Here is a 21,931-nt window from a genome sequence, read left to right as displayed (position 1 = left end):
AGCCATTTATATCTGAAATAATCGGAAAGCTGGGATGGCTTTCGGAAACGATAATATTATTTGGAATCCAGCTCAATGAAAAAACGTTTTATTCTGGGATGAATCTACGTTTAATATTAAAGTCTCAGGCATGAAAAATTTTACGGTGAGAAGACCAAGAAAATGAAAGACTCAAGCCGCAGTGTTGCAAGGGTACAGTGAAGCATGAGGGAGGGTTAAAAATGGTGTGGCGCTGTTTTTCTTTCTATGGACTTGGACCTATCCATGAAATAAAAGAAGTTATGGATCGGTTTGTTTACAAAGATGTGTTGAACATTACGTTGTTTCCTTCCGCTTAGGAAAATATTCGGCTTATTTGGGTGTTTCAGCATGACAATGATCCCAAACATGCATCAACGGGTTGCGGGAGTCAAAAATCGGTGTTTTGTCATGGCCGGCAAAATCATCTGACCTAAACTTCATATAAAACCTTTGGAGTATCGTAGACAGGATGGTCAAGCGAGATTCGGAAAGAAATAAACACAACATTTTCCAAAGAATTCAGGGTGCCTGGAAAAGCATACCCAAGGATCAAATTGAGCGTGTTATAGATTCAATGCCTCGTATGGGTGCAGCTGCTATCAAAAATAATAAATGCTATCGGCTACTAGCCAAAATTTAATTATTTTAAAATAAAAAAATCAAAAAGTTGCTTTAGTTTTGACCAAGCAAAAATTGGGTCATTTTAGTTTTCCGTACATTATTTTTCATTCAATATTATTATTGTATTCTTATTTTTAGTTTTTTAAAAGTGAACAAAGCACCTCATTTAAAACTGGAAAAATAATTACGATTTGTTTATTTTTGTAAAAGTTACAGGGCATTTATTATCTTTTCGATTTTAGTTGCTTTAGTTTGGCCACCAGTGTTTATCTGTCGGCAAAACCGACTGATACTTTTTTTCTTGTTTTTAATTATTTTTTTTTTAATCTTTAAATTAAATATTTTTTTCGAGTTCGTTTCTTAAGTCTTTTGTTTTTTCGAATTATTTTTTTTTATTCATTTCCAATCAATTACTTACATGACTTGAATCCTTAATACCCAATGACTCGATTTGCAATTGCAGCTTCTCGAACAGACATTCACGAGCTTGTGACAACATTAACGAAACTAAGACATCTAAGACTTGCGGTTTCAAATCCATCGAAGGGGCATTGGTGAAGGTGTCGTAAATGTGACGAAATATACCGGCAGCACGTAGAAAACTATCGACGGCGGCATCTAGACCCTTTTCTGTTGTACGATCGTGACGCGCACCGATTTGTGTATAGATGGCACCCAAATTGAAGAGGGTGCAGGCCTTCTCAAAGGCAATGGTGCGCTGGCAAGATGGTACACCTTCAAGGGGGGGAAGAAAACATTAATGTCATCCATACATGTGAGGAATGCCTACACTTACCTGTCAAGGAATCATACCACTCAAAATAGACACCCAAATTGCGATCGGGTGGAAAGAAGCGTCTTTCAACGTAATACAATAGATTGTAGTAGCGAAAGAGTAGAGCGACACCCTGGCTGTCGCGTGAGGGGGTTTTGGAGGCCTAAAACAAATTCAAGGGAAAATTTAATAAAATTTAAATTTCAGAATTAACATTTTAAGATGTAGTCACAAACCTGTCTAGTATCGGTTATATCGGCAATAGCATCCGTATACTGTGATGGTTCCTCGCTATAGTGTTCAAGTATAAAATCGGAAAACGGTTCCATAAAATCAATTTCTTTTGTTTCTTTTAGGCCTAGGGGTATCATGGGCATTACACCATCTTGACTGGAATGAAGAAGAGAAAAGAGAGGAAAAAATAAAAATTAGAAGTTTTTCAAATTTCATTCAATTATATATCCCCCCCCCCCTGCTCTCTTACGGACTTGAATCTCTCTCTCTGTAGTTTGCAAATTAAATTAGATGGCAATCTATCTTGGAATTCCTGAATTCTTCTGAAGTTTGACTAGCTACCCAACAAGAGCGTGAAACGAAAAAAAAACTTTGAAACAATTAAAATTTATAGCTGTCATAACTTTTCACGAAGCATAAAAATGAGACTTATTACTGGGAATTCTTTGTTATTATTGTTGTATCATTGTTTCCAGCAGCAGCAGCAGTAGGAGTAGTAGTTGTTGTTTTTTTTTGTTTGATGTTCATTTGCATTAGCATGAAATAAATTAGCTTGCTGATTTATGAAGATGTTAGCTAAGATATGACAGCCCAACATGGCTCAGTTTATTAAGAATTTATTAGACAGTTGGGGAATTTATGAATAGAACTTAAATGTAAATTGTACAATGGTACAAAAACGTACCAAAGTGTACATCATTCGTATTAAAACCTTTTGCATCTGACTGAAAAATAGTCCACATGTCCCGGTGCTTTTTTTATTATTGTCCTCTTATTTTTTATACCCTCAGCCACATTGCTACAGAGGTCATATATAACATTTGATATGGCCAAAAATGCCTCATCGAAATAACGGCTTCTTTGGACAAAATTCGTTTCAGGACATTTGGAGACGATCCGATGTCCGTCCGTCTGGTTGGCTGGCTGTTGCTCACGATAACTCTCGAAGGGAGTATCTGGTTTGATTCAAACGTGGTACATCGCAATATTATTGTCAAACTTAGATCGAATTCGGAGATGGGCAATATCGGTCCACTCCTTCTGGTACCTCCCCCACAAAATGTCAACATTTTCAAAAAAAACAAAAAAAAAAAAAAAACGAGTTAAAAACCAGTAAGTTCGGCCGGGTCAAACTTTGGATATCCTCCACCATTTGGAACGAATTAGGAAATTTAAAAAAAATAAAATCCTTAAAAAATTCTGTTAAATTTTAAAAATACCGAATATTGCCGTTATATTGTTGTCTACGACGTGGACCTACATAGGCATTGTTTGCCATTAGCCATTACCATATTCAAATTCCAAATTTGAAATAAACGGTGAATAATGTATCTAAAATCATCAAATTATCGCATATAGGGAGGTACCATTGTATCGGAGCTGGACCAGCATATACAATTTTCTGTCACAGGCTATAGCATCCATTACTAACGTCAAATACGATATATCAAACAATTTCGGTTGGGTATTGTACCTAAACTCGTCAAATTACCGAATATTGGGAGGTACTGATATATGAGGCCTATACGAAGACCTGGACCTGCATAGACATTTTTCTGTCACAGACTGTAGTTCCCATTACGAACTCTAAATACGTAATTTGAAACAATTCCGGTGAATAATGGCGCTAAAATCATCAAAATACCGAATTTTGGGAGGTACCGTTATATGGGGGCTATACGAAGACGTGGACCTGCGAATCTCAAATACTAAATTTGAAACAATTCCGGTGAATAATGTCGCTAATATCATCAAAATACCGAATATCAGGAGGTACCGTTATATGGGGGCTATACGAAGACGTGGACCTGCCCAGATAATTTTCTGTCATAGGCTGTAGTATCCATTTTGAACTTCAAATACCAAAGTTGAAACAACTCCGGTGAATAATGTCGCTAAAATCATCAAAATACCGAATATCGGGAGGTACCTTTATATGGGGGCTATATGAAAAATATACATGTGCAAAATTTTAGCCTTCTATCTCAATTCCTTCATAAGATGGCGTGATTACAACAGACAGACGGACAGAGAGACAGACAGACAGACGGATATGGCTAAATCGACTTAGAATTTTACCCTGATCAAGAATATATGTACTTTGTTGGGTCTGACATGAGTATTTCGAGGAGTTACAAACGGAATGACAAAGTTAATATAATAATACTTTACATAGAAAGAGAAAGCATAATTCGATTTTGCTCCAACGTTGCAAATCCTAATATTTGCGTCAGTTCTAGATCAGGTGCGAAAGTGGAAAATATCGGTTCACTCCATCAAGTACCTTCCCCACAAAGAGTCAACATTTTGAATAATTACAACTCTTATAAAATGTAATGTAAGAGTCCGATTGTCTCCAAATTACACACATCACAATATTTTTATTAACCTATTATATCGGCCCATTCCTTCTGGTACCTCTTCCAAAGGATCAAAATTTTGAGTAACCATGAATATCATAAAACCGGAAATTGACATCGGATTCCATTCAAACTTGGTACATCTCAATATTTCCATTAAAACAAGATATGTTTTAAAGATGGTAGAAATCGGACCATTCCTTCTGGTGCCTCCCCCACAAAGGGTCAAAGTTTGGAATAACAAAAACGATCATAAAATCCGAAATAAGCATCGGATTCTCTTCAAATTAAATAGATAACAATATTTTTATTTACCCAAGGTCTGGTGTGAAGATGGTACCTCCCCCACAAACGGCCAAAATTTTGGATATTAACGCGAAATAACAATCCGATTCCATTCCAGACTTGGTACATCTGAATATTTCCATCAACACATGATCTGTTACAAAGATGGTAGAGATCGGGCCATTTTTTCTCGTACCGCCCCCACATAGGGTTCAAGATACAGCAAAACGCTCAAAGTAAGTGAAATAAGCATCCAACTCTCTTCAAATTTTACACATCCAAATATTTTTGCTAACGCAAGATCCGTTGTGAAGATGATGTATATCTGCGCAACCCTTCTGATACCTAACCTGCAAAGAGTCACAATTTTCAATACTTTTATCTGTCATAACTTGCGAAACAAGTTGGCGATTCTTTACAACTTGCTATATTAAAATATTTATCTTAACCAGATACCTGATATGAATATGAAATTAATCGAAATTTATCATTTCGCATAAAATTGGATATAAATGTTCGATTTTCTTCAAATTTTGCCCATAATAATATTTTTATCTGTATTAGAAGAAGAAGAATGGAATACTTAGGTCCGCTATATCTGTTACCTCACGCATATTTCCACATTTTACAGAAATTTGTTCATATCTTAGTAGTCGATATCTGGCACATTGTAATATTTATATCAGTCTTAGGTCAGATACGAATTGATCAATATTGGCTAACTGCTTAAGAACCTCCCCCATAAAGGGCCAACAGTCTGAATAGTAAAAACCCAAGGCTGGGGGTATACATCTGTTGGCATAACCGACTGATACTATTTTACTTGTTAGTATAGAAATTGTGCCTAAATTATGAATTTCAAAGTTTCTTTCCTAAGTCTTTTGTTTTTGTTTTTTCTTGATTCGCCAAAAAATACTTGAATTTTTTCCGAAAATTCTTAATTATTTCATTACCACTCAATTTTAAACAATGATATTGCGAAATATATTTCATAAGATTAAAAAAAAATACTAAAATTGAGAACTTCTTCCATTAGTTGTGCCCTCAAATCATTCCCAACCTCAATAAAAGGTTTTGAATCAATCGAAAATGTGACAAGTCATTGTCAATGTGAACATCATTTATTTGAAGTAGAATGGAGCAGAATTAAAAGAGGCCATAATTGAAAATGAAGAAAAACATTTTCTATCAGAGGAAATAAGAATTTGCCACAGTATTGGTGCCACCGACACCGGGGTTAAGCCTAGCTGGAAGTTTTTTGTGACTTATTTCTCTTGATTGTGGAAGGGTTGCAAAAACTCTATCTTATTCTATTTTCTTTTACTCTGTTGAGAATCACATTATTTTTTGAGAGAATTAAAAAATCAACTAAAAGAAATGCCGAACACGTTAATAAGTATCAGTCGGTTTTGCCGACCGATGTATACCCTCAGCCAATGTTCGATTATTTAAATATAATTTAACTTCTTTAACCTTCTGAAGCTCTTTTATGGCTAGAAGACCTTTTGAAGCTCTTCTATAGCTAGAAGAGCTTCTGAAGCCATTATATGGCTCGAAGACCTTCAGAAGCTCTTCTAGCTATAGAAGAGCTTCAAAAGGTCTTCTAGCCATAAAAGAGCTTCAGAAGGTCTTCTAGCTATAGACGAGCTTCCTTGGAACCTACTCCATAGAGTGTCGAACATTTGAAAAATCATAATAGAAGTTAAAATATATTTAAATAATCGAACATTGGCTGAGGGTATACATCGGTCGGCAAAACCGACCTACCTATACCGACCTATAGCTCGAAGACCTTCTAAAGCTCTTCTATAGCTCGAAGACCTTCTGAAGCTCTTCTATAGCTAGAAGACCTTCTGAAGCTCTTCTATAGCTAGAAGACCTTCTGAAGCTCTTCTATAGCTAGAAGACCTTGTGAAGCTCTTCTACAGCTAGAAGACCTTCTGAAGCTCTTCTATAGCTAGAAGACTTTCTGAAGCTCTTCTATAGCTAGAAGACCTTCTGAAGCTCTTCTATGGCTAGAAAACTTTTTGAAGCTCTTCTATGGGTAGAAGACTTTCTGAAGCCCTTCTATAGCTAAAAGACCTTCTGAAGCCCTTCTATAGCTAAAAGACCTTCTGAAGTCCTTCTATAGCTAAAAGACCTTTTGAAGCTCTTCTATGGCTAGAAGACCTTTTGAAGCTCTTTTATGGCTAGAAGACCTTCTGAAGCTCTTCTATGGCTAGAAGACCTTCTGAAGCTCTTCTATGTCTACAAGACCTTCTGAAGCCATTCTATGGCTCGAAGACCTTCTGAAGCTCTTCTATGGCTAGAAAACTTTTTGAAGCTCTTCTATGGGTAGAAGACTTTCTGAAGCCCTTCTATAGCTAAAATACCTTCTGAAGCCCTTCTATAGCTAAAAGACCTTCTGAAGTCCTTCTATAGCTAAAAGACCTTTTGAAGCTCTTCTATGGCTAGAAGACCTTTTGAAGCTCTTTTATGGCTAGAAGACCTTCTGAAGCTCTTCTATGGCTAGAAGACCTTCTGAAGCTCTTCTATGTCTACAAGACCTTCTGAAGCCATTCTATGGCTCGAAGACCTTCTGAAGCTCTTCTATGGCTAGAAAACTTTTTGAAGCTCTTCTATGGGTAGAAGACTTTCTGAAGCCCTTCTATAGCTTAAAGACCTTCTGAAGCCCTTCTATAGCTAAAAGACCTTCTGAAGTCTTTCTATAGCTAAAAGATCTTTTGAAGCTCTTCTATGGCTAGAAGACCTTCTGAAGCTCTTTTATGGCTAGAAGACCTTCTGAAGCTCTTCTATGGCTAGAAGACCTTCTGAAGCTCTTCTATGGCTAGAAGACCTTCTGAAGCCATTCTATGGCTAGAAGACCTTCTGAAGCCATTCTATGGCTCGAAGACCTTCTGAAGCTCTTCTATGGCTCGAAGACCTTCTGAAGCTCTTCTATAGCTAGAAGACCTTCTGAAGCTCTTCTATAGCTAGAAGACCTTCTGAAGCTATTCTATAGCTAGAAGACCTTCTGAAGCTATTCTATAGCTAAAGACCTTCTGAAGCTATTCTATACCTAGAAGACCTTCTGAAGCTATTCTATACCTAGAAGACCTTCTGAAGTTCTTCTATAGCTAGAAGACCTTCTGAAGCTCTTCTATAGCTAGAAGACCTTCTGAAGCTCTTCTATAGCCAGAAGACCTTCTGAAGCTCTTCCATAGACAGAAGACCTTCTGAAGCTCTTCTATAGCCAGAAGACCTTCTGAAGCTCCTCTATGGCCAGAAGACCTTCTGATGCTCTTCTATGGCTAGAAGACCTTCTGAAGCTCTTCTATGGCTATAAGACCTTCTGAAGCTCTTGTAGAGATAGAACCCCTTCTGAGACTCACCTATACACTATGGCTAGAAGACCTTCTGAAGCTCTGCTATGGCCAGAAGACTCTTCTATGGCTAAAAGATTCTCTAAAGCTTTTTCATGGCTGGAAGATCCTCTAAAGCTTTTTTATGGCTAGAAAACCTGCTGAGGTTCTGTGACTAAAAAGACCTTCTCTTCTAGAGATAGGAGACCTTCTGAAGCTCTTCTAGAGATGGAAGACCTTCTGAAGCTCTTCTAGAGATGGAAGATTTTCTGAAGCTCTTCTAGGGATAGAAGACCTTCTGAAGCTCACCTATACACATAAGACATTCTGAAGCTCTTTTATGATTAGAAGAATTTTACAGGCTAAAAGCAAATTAAAAGCTTTCCAACATATGGGAGAATGCCTAAGGGCCTTCTATGGAGGGTTCGCTGTATTACAACCAATGCTAACAAAATGTAAACACAAATCTCACATTACTTGAAGAAGACAAAAACGAGATGATCAGCAGAACAGCCAGCCTAGAAATTACTATAAAACCCGCCTTTGGCTAACATTTTTTATCTCTTCTCCATGACTGAAACATTTCCAGGGCAGACAATGAACGGCTCCACAGAGATTTTTTTTCGTAAAAAGGGTGACATTTCTCTATTTTCTACTTCGATCATTGGCAACATTCTTCTGTGGATATTGAGGAAGAAGAGGGCAAGCGGGGAAGTGGAGACAGCCATATGATGTGACAGAAACCGTTCATTGATGCCCTCAAACCTAGAAACTATTGTTGACGATTTTTTTGTTCGTCTTTCATCTTTGGTGTCTTCTTCATCGTCGCCGCCGCCACCACTGCCGCTTTATTGTTGTCGTATTATTATAACGCATTTAATGATTTGCGTGAAATTGTTGCCTCAAATTTGGGTTAGGAGGTTAAAGTTTATGGCAAATAGCAACAACAAAAAATGGCAGAAGAAAAATATTTACAGAGAAAAAAAAAAAAAAGACAACGGTAAGAATTATTATTTGTCGTCGCTGACTGGCTTTACATTGTAAATTGCATTATGACGTTATTATTATTTTTTCTTTGCCTTTTTTTTTTGCTAAAAATAAATATGAAACCATAAGGTCTGAACAACGAGAACAACAAAAAAAAATGTTAAACAAATTATATGTTCGACAACAGCAAAAAAAAAAAAAAAAATACAAAGACAGTCATTCAGTCAGTCGGGCAGCCAGTCAGCCTACTGTTCTTAATTTGCCATTAAACGCTGTTATTTCGACATACTTTCCATGCCATTATCGAAGTGCAGAGGCGGCCTCTGCCATATCATATGCATTTTCCGACATGCCTACATTAAGAGATCTTGACAATGCAATGTATTAATTTAATTTATTGAAATATTTATGCAAAAAATACAACAATTTTTCGTTGAGTCATAAATATTCAAAAAAAAAAAAAAAAAAATAAAAATAAATAAATAAATAAAAAAAAATAATTTTGAAAAATTTCCTAAATTTTGATAAATTTAAATAAATAAATTATAAAAGACATGTTTATTTGGGGCGAGAGAAAAAAGAAAGAAAAGATGGTGGAAATAAGAAAAGAAAATGGTAAAAACAAGTGAAAATCAAAAACAGAAATCAAAAACCTGTAAGGAAAGTCCAAAAATCGGGCGAGACGAACTATAAGATACCCTACACCACTACGCGTATATAGTAGAGCTTCCGTAAAAAAAAAGTTTATATTGGGAATTTATGATCATACCAACTATGAACCTTATTTAAATGCGTATCATGGTTTTAGAGTAGCCAAATTTTGGGAACTATATCCAATTCTGAATCGATTTTCAACTAATTTGACGGAGACTTTTGTACCTCTAGTACCAAATAACATTGGTGTATAGAGCATGATATGACTTCGATAATAATTATATTAAAAATATTAATTGAAGCAACAGACATACCGGACCGAGTTTCACCAAATGGAAAAAATTCGGCTGAATATAAAAAATCTATCCAATTTGGGCTGATATTACATATATGCTGAATAATAACCATAAAATAGGTATTTGATGTCCGGTATCAAATATCACTGTTGTGGAGTGCATATTACGCATGTGAGGGACTTAAACATTGGAGCTACTGAAATAATTTTTAATTTAATTCCGAAATTTGAGTCAATTTTCACCAAATTGGATGTACTTGCTTCTAGGCTGAATTTGGTCGGAAGTGCCGCAATTCACTTCATTTGGGCTGATATTAGCCGTTTGGTGCACAATAAACCTAAAATCAGATAAAGGTTTATATGGGAGCTATAACCAAATCTGAACCGACCTTGATAACTTCCGGCATAGGTATTTCTGGGCTGTATCTGATATCTGGTACCAAATATCATTTTTGTCGAATGCATCATCGGCGGAAACTTATATATGGGAGCTATAGCTATATCTGCGCCGATTGGATGTACTTGCTTCTAGACTGAATTCGGTCGGATGTGGCAAAATTCAGGTCATTTGGACTGATATTGGCCATTTGGTGCACAATTAACCGGAAATCGGTTTAAGATATACAGGGTGAGATGTAAAAACTGCAACCAACTTCAGACTGCTGTCATTTCTAAGCCTCTCGTCCGACAACTGTTAAAATTATTTCAGTAATAGGTCATTATATTGTTTACAAGCGTACAAAAGCATTTTGGTGAGAATTTTCCAGAAAAAAAAAGTTATTCGCGATGGAATTCAAGCGTGATAGTGTGATTTCTTTATATTGGCTGGAAAACCACAAGTGGCTATCGTAAGAGTACTCCAGCATTTAAATGTAAATAATTCTTTGGTGTCTCGTACCATCGCTAGTTACCGTGATACTGGTAGCGTAGCCCGACGTCAAGGGAGTGGTAAAGAAGAAGTAAAGAAGCAACTTGATCGAAACCCCCATCGCAGTGGCCGAAAAATGGCTCGTGAGCTGAACGTATCGCAATATTCCATTCGGCAAATATTGAAAAATGAGCTCGAGGTAAAGCTATTGAAAATCCAAAAAGTAAGAAAGAACATAGACTCCGCAACAGAAAGAAAATAGACTCAAAAGAGCTAAAGTGTTGCTTCGCTTGGCCGGAAGTGGTGAACTGCCGAATTTGGTTTTCTTCGATGAGAAAACATTCGTTGTCCAGCAGTTTGTAAACAAACAAAATGATCAGAACTCAAGCGCCGGCCATGATGGTGTGGGCGGCCATAACAGCCGATGGTCACCCTCCGCTCGTATTTATCGGCCGTGGCATCAGAATAAATGCCGAATATTATGGCGAAAATATTCTGGAGGGTTTTAATACACCCTCCTTGGACAAGCAAACATTTTGGCCGCAGACCTTGGAAATTCCAACAGGACTCAGCACCAACGCACTCAGCATGCGCCAACCAAGAATAGTTAGAAAATGAGGTTTCACGCTTCATTTCCAGCGCACAATGGTCACCAAAATCTCCGGATACCAATCCGTTGGACTATTGTGTCTGGAGTATTTTGGAAAGCAAGGTTGGCACTAAATAATACCAAAGTGTCGATCACCTCAAGCAAGCGCTCGCCGGGAATGAACCAAAATACCGCAGTGCAACAATCGGGCAGCGTGTGGCGGTTACATTGGCCGATTGAGGCCATAATTCGTGCCAAAGGTGACCAATTCGAACAAATCTAAGCTGTATCTGATATCTGGTTCCAAATGTCATTGCAGTCGAATGCATCATCGGATGAAGCATATATATGGGAGCTATATAGCTATATCTGAACCGATTTTCACCAAATTGGAAGTACTTGCTTCTAGGCTGAATTGCCACAATTCCCACCATTTGGGCTGATATTGACCGTTTGGTGCACAATAAACCTGAAATCATTTGGACTGATATTGCACAAGTAATCTGAAGATATATATGGGAGCTATATCTTAATTTCGAGAGATTATCTCCAATTTTGATGAGGTTCGTCCTTTGGAAAAACAAATGATTTGTGCAAAATTTCATCTTGAACGGGCAATAGATGCGACCTGGACTTTGTTTACAAAAAATACTTGGAAAGAAGTACGCACGGACGGATAGAAAGATATGCATACTGACGGACTCGAATAAATCGACTCAGAATGTGATTCTTTGCAGATCATCATCGCTCCCGTTTCCTTCTCTATGTTACACCCAAATGCACAATGACATAATACCCAGATCACAGTGTGGTGTAGGGTATAAAGATTAGTGAGATTACTGAGTGACTAACTGACTAAAAATCCACGCCCAGACGAAACGTCTGAAACCGGAATCTTAAAATTTTGCAAGAAGGTCAGTCTTGGTGCGTAGACGTGTGATAAGGCTAGGTATTTGGAAATTCGTACTAAAAGGGTACGAAAAGTACTAAAAATTGAATACACTGTATTGGACAAGCAGAATGGTCTTGAATTCTAAAATTCGAAATGTGAGTCACTGATGGAGTGCAGGTTACGAAAATTATTAAACTTTCAAGATGGTACCATTTGGTATTATGTAAACAGATAGAGGTAAAATCTTGAATTTTGGTATGAGAACCAAGGCAAAGTAGGGCTTATATATGAAGGTGAATTTTGGAAATGTGTACTAAGTGTACGAACTGTCCTAAATCGTAGTAAATTTGAAACAGTTTGGTTTCGGTGGACGGATGGACCTGAAATTTCGATGTTTCGAATTAGGGATCCCTGGTTGGTTGTAGGTTTGTGAATTAAAGACGGTTTTGGAAATGTGTACTTCAAGTGCACGAAAAGTACAAAATAGTACTATACTTGGTACAATTTGATATTGGGTGAACAGATGGTGCTTGAGATCTGAAATTTGGTTTTGAATGAAGGTGTTTTCTGGCATGTGTACTATAATTGACGAAAAGTACTGAATGGTACTAAATTTTGTATTGGGTGAAGGGATAGAAATAAAATTCTGAAATTTTGTTATTAATATTACTGATATTTATCTGAGTTTGAAATTTGGCGGTGGCTTGAAAATGCGTCCTCTATGTGTACAAAAAGTACTAAATTTGATATTGCGTTAACGGATAGGGCTGGAATCCTCAAATTTTATATTGAGGTTCACTCGTTGAAATATATAGTGATGACTTCCATTTTGGAATATTTCAATGTTTCTGCCGCCTTTTCTAACTCGTTGGACTATAATTTAGAACTTTGTGTTCCCGGTACAGATAAACTCTGCCTGTGGAAAAATGAATTGTTTTCCTTTCATGCGTCATCCCGATATTAAGTACCCACAATTTTTCCTCAAAAACAACAATTGCTCTATGTGATTAGCCAACAATTACAATAGAACAATACCAGCAAAAAATGCCCTCACGTACGAACACATTAACAACAGTTTATGATGACCTCACGACTCATGAATCCATTATGACCTATAATTTATTTGTCATTAGCCGAAAAAAAAAACGAATTTAGCTCAAATTTCATTTCAGTTCAGTTTGACTCATTTCATTTTAGCTTTTTGTTATCAAAAACGAAAAATCTAACATTAAAAGGCAAGGTTTTTTGTAGTGCCATTGGAGGTTGTTGAGAAAGGGCAAAGGGAGGTAACATTCTTTAGGCGAATTTTTGGTTCCAGGGGAAAAAAGTAGAGTAGCAGGTAAAAAATGGTTAATATTCAAAATATGAACACATCCATTTGTTGATATTGTTCTATAATGAACAAATAATTTGTATAATTTATAAACAAAATTTTTGTCGATTGTCACGACGTGACAATTGTGGCAAATAAGGCTCAGGAATTTCAATGACTGTTTGTTTACAAGTCAGAAATATTTGGAGGAAATTGCGTTTTTATTTCTTCATTGAACATGAAATTGAGGGAGGATTAAAGGCAATGATGTCATGGCAATGGGAAATTCGCATGGCAAAAAAAAAAAAAAAAAATTATTGAAATCTCTGTAGGTATCTGGAATTAAGATATATAAGTGGTTTCGGAAATGTGTACTGAAATTGTACTAAATTAGGCATTGAGTGAAGGGAAGCGGGCATCTCGAAATTTGATATTGAGGTCTTTGTTGGTATCTGGAATTGAGATATGAAGGTGATTTCGGAAATGTGTACTTAAATTGTACTTAAGACCACAAGGTGGTCATCTTCTATAGAAGACCAGCAGGTGGTCATCCTCTATAGAAAACCAGCAGGTGGTCTTCTCCTATAGAAGACCATCAGGTGGTCTTCTTCTATAGAAGACCATCAGGTGGTCTTCTTCTGTAGAAGACCATCAGGTGGTCTTCTTCTGTAGAAGACCATCAGGTGGTCTTCTTCTGTAGAAGACCATCAGGTGGTCTTCTTCCATAGAAGACCATCAGGTGGTCTTCTTCCATAGAAGACCATCAGGTGGTCTTCTTCCATAGAAGACCATCAGGTGGTCTTCTTCCATAGAAGACCATCAGGTGGTCTTCTTCCATAGAAGACCATCAGGTGGTCATCTTCTAAAAAAGACCACAAGGTGGTCTTCTTCTACAAAAGACCACAAGGTGGTCTTCTTCTACAAAAGACCACAAGGTGGCCTTCTTCTACAAAAGACCACAAGGTGGTCTTCTTCTACAAAAGACCACAGGCTGGTCTTCTTCTACAGGTGGTCATCTTCTACAAAAGACCACAAGGTGGTCTTCTTCTACAAAAGACCACAAAGTGGTCTTCTTCTACAAAAGACCACAAGGTGGTCTTCTTCTATAGAAGACCATCAGGTGGTCTTCTTCTATAGAAGACCATCAGGTGGTCTTCTTCTATAGAAGACCATCAGGTGGTCTTCTTCTATAGAAGACCATCAGGTGGTCTACTTCTATAGAAGACCATCAGGCGGTCTACTTCTATAGAAGACCATCAGGCGGTCTACTTCTATAGAAGACCATCAGGCGGTCTTCTTCTATAGAAGACCATCAGGCGGTCTTCTTCTATAGAAGACCATCAGGTGGTCTTCTTCTATAGAAGACCACCATCAGGTGGTCTTCTTCTATAGAAGACCATCAGGCGGTCTTCTTCTATAGAAGACCATCAGGTGGTCTTCTTCTATAGAAGACCATCAGGTGGTCTTCTTCTATAGAAGACCACCATCAGGTGGTCTTCTTCTATAGAAGACCACAAGGTGGTCATCTTCTATAGAAGACCACAAGGTGGTCATCTTCTGTAGACGACCACAAGGTGGTCGTTTTCTGTAGACCGCCATCAGGTGGTCTTCTTCTACAGAACATCATCAGGTGGTCTTCTTCTATAGAAGACCATCAGGTGGTCTTCTTCTATACAAGACCAGCAGGTGGTCTTCCTCTATAGAAGACCAGCAGGTGGTCTTCCTCTATAGAAGACCATAAGATGGTCTTTTTCTATAGAAGACCATAAGATGGTCTTTTTCTATAGAAGACCAGCAGGTGGTCTTCCTCTATAGAAGACCATAAGATGGTCTTTTTCTATAGAAGAAAATGAACTGGTCAGTTTTATCGAAAGCCATCTGGCGGTCTTCCATAAAAGTACATCTGCTGGTGATATGTTAGGCCACAAATGCAAATCTAATTCAAGCTAATTCATCCAACATTTTCTGCCTTGCTTAAAATTTATGTATCCCCTCAAAGAATATTCTGAAAAAAAAAAAAAACATTTTCCCTCAACAACAACTTTCTTCTTTCCCGACATATGCAAAGCCAGACATAAACATAAATATTCCCAAACACCATGGACATTATCCAGCTTTTAATTAAATGTTTTCCTTATTTCAATTTCGCAGAACAAAAAAAACGAAGAAACAAAGAAGGCAAAAAAAAAAAAAAAAAAAAAACGATTTAAAACAATTACATTGAACATAAATTTATGGCTTCGGGGAATAGGGTTGCATGTCTTCGGATCATTCCAACAAAATCGAATGGACAACAAGCGTAGACAGTTTTCCAGCATCTGGGAACCAAAAGAAACCAAAAACTAACTTTTTTCAAATACTTCCTTCTTGGACCGAAAGCAAAATGTGTTTGGTTGCATGTATCCAGAATACAATTCTCTCTAAACATAACAAACTGGGACCTTAGAATTCAAACTAACCATTTGGTGTTCTAAGGTAAAGACTGCAAACACACCATGACATTGACTTAAATCAATCGCTAACTTAAATCTAAATGGCTAACAGGAAGAGGTTAAGTCACATATCGTTAGAGGAAAAAATTCGAAGCTAAGAACACACACACATACATAAGCCTCATGAAAGCCCGCAAGATATATGCAAACATATGCCAAAGATATGAAACATAAAAATTCATTATGTCGTCATTCTTTCGGAGTGGAGGACTCATCTCCCACAACACACCACCACCCATAAAGAATTATTTTATTGGCTGGCTATTGCATAAATTTCGGAATTATGTTTATTTAAATATGCATATGTTTGAAAAAAAAAAACAAGTAAAAAAGCTGTAAGTTCGGCCGGGCCGAACTTTTAATGCCCTCCACCATTTGGTACAAATTTGGCAATTTCGAAAAAAAAAAAAAAAAAATAAATAAATAAATAAATAAAATCCGTTTAAAATTCTGTTAAAATCTTAAAAATACCGAATGCCTATACGACGACGTAGACCTGCATAGGCAACTTTTGTCATAAGTTATTACAATATTTAAATGCGAAACTTGAAGAAAAAATCTTTAGCTAAAATCATCAAAATACCGAATATAGGGGGTACCGTTATATGGGGGCTATACGAAGACGTGAACCTGCACAGACAATTTTCTGGCATGGGCTGAAGTATCCATTACGAACTTCACATGCGAAATTTGAAACAATCCCGGTAAATAATGTCGCTTAAATCATCAAAATACCGAATATCGGGGGGTACGGTATATGGGGGCTATACGAAGGCGAGGACCTGCACGAAAAATTTTCTGTTTTATGCTGCAGTATCTATTACGAACTTCAAATACCAAATTTAGAACGATTCCGTTAAATAATGTCGCTAAAATTATCAAAATACCGAATATCGGGGGGTACCGTTATATCGGGGCTATATGAAGACGTGGACCTACATGGCTCATTTTTTGACTTAGGATGTAGTATCCATTACGAACTTCAAATACCAAATTTGAAACGATTCCGGTAAATAATGTCGTTAAAATCATCAAAATACCGAATATCGGGGGGTACCGTTATATGGGGGCTATACGAAGACGTGGATCTGTACAGATAATTTTCTGTTTTATGCTGCAGTATCTATTACGAACTTCAAATACCAAATTTGGAACGATTCCGTTAAATAATGTCGCTAAAATTATCAAAATACCGAATATCGGGGGGTACCGTTATATGAAGACGTGGACCTACATGGCTCATTTTTTGACTTAGGATGTAGTATCCATTACGAACTTCAAATACCAAATTTGAAACGATTCCGGTAAATAATGTCGTTAAAATCATCAAAATACCGAATATCGGGGGGTACCGTTATATGGGGGCTATACGAAGACGTGGATCTGTACAGATAATTTTCTGTTTTATGCTGCAGTATCTATTACGAACTTCAAATACCAAATTTGGAACGATTCCGTTAAATAATGTCGCTAAAATTATCAAAATACCGAATATCGGGGGGTACCGTTATATCGGGGCTATATGAAGACGTGGACCTACATGGCTCATTTTTTAACTTAGGATGTAGTATCCATTACGAACTTCAAATACCAAATTTGGAACGATTCCGTTAAATAATGTCGCTAAAATTATCAAAATACCGAATATCGGGGGGTACCGTTATATGGGGCGAAGACGTGGATCTGTACAGATAATTTTCTGTCTTAGGCTGTAGTATCCATTACGAACTTCAAATGCCAAATTGGAAACAATTCCTGTGAATAATGTCGCTAAAATCATCAAAATATCGAATATCGGGAGGTACCGTTATATGGGGGCTATATGATAACTTGGACCTACATGGCCCATTTACGAACTTAACCTGACTACTGGCAAAATATACATGTGTGCAAAATTTTAGCCTTCTATCTCAATTTGTTCGAAAGATAGCGTGATTACAACAGACAGACAGACGGACATGGCTAAATCGTCTTAGAATTTTACGCTGATCAAGAATATATATACATTGTTGGATCTGACATGATTATTTCGAGGAGTTACAAACGGAATGACAAAATTAATATACCCTCCATAGTATGGTGTAGGGTATAAAAATATGAGAAAGATTTAGGATAGAGCCTCTCACAGTGGTCTGTAAGAATTTTGTAAGAAAGGTGCATAAGGACTTCTTATACGGCAACCTTTCCATACAATGTGGGAAAAGCAAAGATTCGTCCTCTATAGCATGGAGATGATTTATATGTGATTTCCTTATGATTCCGAATGTGATTCATATGCGCTCCACACATCTTAGCCACTATTATAAGCTCACTGTATTTTAAAAACTCACCTATTGTTCTGATACACCTCCACCGATGAATTCAACTCAGCCAATTGTTCTTTGAGCAATTGTAAATTGGAATTGACAAAACTTAGCTCCAGGGCAACGGTATCACGTAATTTACGATTTGTGGTTGCCTGTTTTGAAGGGAATAAATGGAAAATTAAAACAATTAAAAAAACATTTCATTTTTAAATCCAAATTAAATGATTCAATTTAAGATGCGATGCCTTCGAACGTACCTTATAAAGGTTTTCAGCACCGGCCCGCAATCGTAACTCTTTGTTGATTTCCTGATTCAATTTGCAGCGACGTGTCTGTAATTTACCACGGCAGGTGGCAGCACGGGGATCAGAACCCTGAAAGAAATAACAAAAATAAAAACAAAAACAAAAATAAGTTAATTTTGATATTGAATCGGGTTTTAGTTGAAATATTTTAAAAAGGAACATGATAAGGCATTCTTGGAATAATGGAAAGTTTTCGGCAGAGGGGAATTACTTAAAGATAGGAAGGTAAATACAATGACAAGTATACGTCATTCCACACAGAGATTAATAAAAGGCAGTAGTGCTATCTGGTGTCGCCAATACCGTAGTTATTTAGCATTACATTTTAGATTGAATGAATCAATAAGTTAGCAAGTCAGGTTTTTAGGTTGAATGATGCTCTGATAAGGGTCTACCCTTTTTAAACCCTCCACCATACATAGTATGGAGGGTATACTAAGTTCGTCATACCGCTTGTAATTCATCGAAATAATAATTTAAGACCCAACAAAGTATATATAGGATGAGATAAAAAAACTGCAACCAACTTCAGACTGCTGTCCATTCTAAGCCACTCGTCCGACAGCTGTTAAAATTATTCCAGTGACAGCTTATTATATTGTTTTCAAAAAATACCACAGCCAAAAATACCGCAGAGTAACATGCGGGCAGCGTTTGACGGTTTCATTGGCCGTTTGAAGGCCATAATTCGTGCCAAAGGTGATCAATTCGAAAAAATCTATTTCCGACATTTTTTGCTTTCATTCAATAAAATTGAAAAAAAAAAAAAAAAAAATAAAATTATGGCGTTTGATTTTGTTGCAGTTTTTTTATCTCATCCTGTATATTCTTGACCAGCCTAACTTTCTAAGACGATTTAGCCCTGTCCGTACTGTAAAAAAAAGATAGGAAGCTAAAATCTGGCAGCGATATGTCTTTTACCTGCAGGCTGGTCAAGTTCGAATATGCGAATATGTCTATAAATCTTTTGTGTCTCGTACCATCGCTCGTTACCGTAGACCGACGTCAAGGAAGTGGACGGAAGAAAAAAGCAACATCAGCAGAAATGGTTTGTAAAGTAAAAGAAGTGACTTGATCGAAACCAGCGTCGCAGTGGCCGAAAATGGGCTCATGAGCTGAAAATATCGCAATATGCCATTCGGCAAATATTGAAGGATTAGCTTGGGGTAAAGCCATTGAAATTCCAAAAAAATGCAAAAACTTACACCGCAACAGAAAGAAAATAGACTCAAAAGAGCCAAAGAGTTGCTTCGCTTGACCGAAAGCGCAGAATGGCCACCAAAATCTCCGGATACCAATACGTGCCGGGAATATTTGAAAAGTAAGGTTGACATCACCTCAAGCTAGCGCTTCGCCGGGAATGGGCCAAAATACCGCAGAGCAAGTTTCGGGCAGCGTGTGGCGGTTTCATTGGCCATATGAAGGCTATAATTTGCGGCAAAGGTGACTAATTCGAACAAATCTAAACTATTCTAAAATGTGATGCTATTTCCGAAATTTTTTGATTTCATTCAATAAAATTTAAAATTATGACTTTTGACTTTTTTGCAGTTTTTTTTTATCTCACCCCGTTGGATGGCCAAATTTTTCAATGGAATTGACTTAAAATTCACAAAAGCAGTACCTTGTGAGTACATTACACCCTGGAAAAGAATTGTCTACATAGGTCTACGAGATCATATATCCCCGTTATTCACCGGAATTGTTTCAAATTTCGTATATAAAGTTCGGAACGTCTTCGTATAGCCCCCCACATATAACGGTTTTCATTTGAACGGTATTTTTTGGCGGATTTTTTTTTTTTTTGAAAATTTTAAAGTTTCTACCATATGGTGGAGGGTATAAAAAGTTCGACCCGGTCGAACTTTGCAGCTTTTTTACTTGTTGATCCTCACGTGAGAGAAATCAACTTTATCTGAGAATATTATCAGATCTTCTATAAAAAAATCTATCGATTTTTACGAAAATATGTATCGATTTTTCATGCCGTTCTTCTAGGGACACATGAATAGTTCCACAGATCGATTCATGAGGAAATCCAAAGTTCTTATATGAGAGAAAAATATAAATGTTTTCTCAGATCTTCTATAAAATATAGATCTTCTATGAGAAAAACCTTTGATCTTCAAGAGGATAATGTAACCATATTTAGTGAAAAATTAAATCTATCTTTTGTGAAAAGATTTGGCAATTTTCGATCAGTCCTTTACCCAAAAGGGCAAAGAGAAGACCAATCCACCTTCTGTCAGTACATCATCTGATATTCTATGAAAATATGTCTTGATTTTCTATCAGGAAATTTGCCGTTCTTTAATAGGAAAATATTCTGATCTTCAATGAGTAGATCCATTTATCCATGTATTTCCCATGAGAAGATATTTCGATTTCTTATGAGAAGATTAATCGATCTTCTTTTAAAATGTCGATCCTTGTAAAAATCAAAGCTATTACAGAATATCCTTCAATTTTTGTTGTGTGGTGTGTTATAAGAGGATTCAGCGAGTTTTGTTGTGTTATCTTCTATAGGAAAATCCATTGACTTTCCACGAAACAAAAATTGTCGATCTTCGGTAGACAGGTTCCTGGATTTTCAATAACAAGATCGATCGGTTTTCGGTTAAGAAGATTCGGCCAACTTCTGTATGAGAAGATACTATTATTTTTGAGCAGATTTATCGATCGATATCTGTTACTCTTTTGGACGAGGTTTTTTGACGATTTTCGGAACATCTATGAATTTTCTGTGCGAATATCTTCAATGATTTTCTTTCTGCTTTTGATTTCCTATAAGATATTCTGCAGAAGATGATTCCCTAGAGACCTTATCACTTAGATCTACAATATGTTTTCCCACTTTTACCCACTAATTTCTTCGTTTATTAAGCTATACCAACCGATAAGATAAGATGCCACATAGGCCGTGCAATGAAAACAATTAGCATTCGTTAAGATGTTCCGCATTTTTAATCGTTGCGTAGGTAACGCTCGTGTGGGCTAGGTGGGCAGCAGAAGGCTGGTTACAAGCCATAACCATATTAAACATGTCATTGAATATTAAATAGAGAATTAAAAAACCACCAACAACAACAAAAGCAACAACAACAACAACTTCTTCTGACATGCATCATGGCATCATTGTCATCATCATCGTCAACAGCAGCATCACCGCAAAGGCGTTTATATGCCATTCCTTGCCGTTGTTATTATTCCTGCCTTCATCAGTTATTCCAAAAACGAAAGAGGCAAAAAATATTTGCCCAAGAAAATAAGAGTACGAGTAGGGAAAGAAGAGAAGAAGAAAAAAACAAGTAAAAAAGCTATAAGATCGGTCGGGCCGAACTTTGAGAACCCTCCACCATTTGGCAATTTTCAAAAAAAAAAAAAAGAAAATCCGTTAATAATTCTGTTAAAATCTTAAAAATACCGAATGTAGCCTTTATATTAGGGTCTATACGACGTCAAATACGAAACTTGAAATAAGGTGAATAATGTCGTTAAAATCATCAAAATACCGAAAATTGGTAGGTACCGTTATATGGGGGCCCTGCAGAGATCATTTTTTGTCTTAGGATGTTGTATTAATTACGAACTTCA

The 21,931-nt window shown here is 36.9% G+C and overlaps 1 protein-coding gene across 2 annotated transcripts in view; it reads right to left on the bottom strand.

Moving 5' to 3' along the window:
* The window catches only part of LOC101887974 (rhophilin-2-A), a 239,869-nt gene that overhangs the window by 16,315 nt on the left and 201,623 nt on the right, over positions 1-21,931 (bottom strand). For both annotated transcript variants that reach the window (XM_059122070.1, XM_059122071.1), the window contains 5 exons: positions 18,290-18,406; positions 18,057-18,184; positions 1,654-1,807; positions 1,439-1,580; positions 1,061-1,377 (listed from right to left, as the gene is read on the bottom strand). In XM_059122070.1, coding sequence (XP_058978053.1) covers positions 1,061-1,377; positions 1,439-1,580; positions 1,654-1,807; positions 18,057-18,184; positions 18,290-18,406 — 858 coding nt within the window. The remainder of the gene's footprint in view (positions 1-1,060; positions 1,378-1,438; positions 1,581-1,653; positions 1,808-18,056; positions 18,185-18,289; positions 18,407-21,931) is intronic.

Source organism: Musca domestica, unplaced genomic scaffold (genome assembly GCF_030504385.1).
Source record: "Musca domestica strain aabys unplaced genomic scaffold, Musca_domestica.polishedcontigs.V.1.1 2, whole genome shotgun sequence".
NCBI classification, from domain to species: domain Eukaryota; kingdom Metazoa; phylum Arthropoda; class Insecta; order Diptera; family Muscidae; genus Musca; species Musca domestica.
Note: the sequence above shows the minus strand (reverse complement) of the source record. Positions and strands in the feature narration are given on the sequence as shown.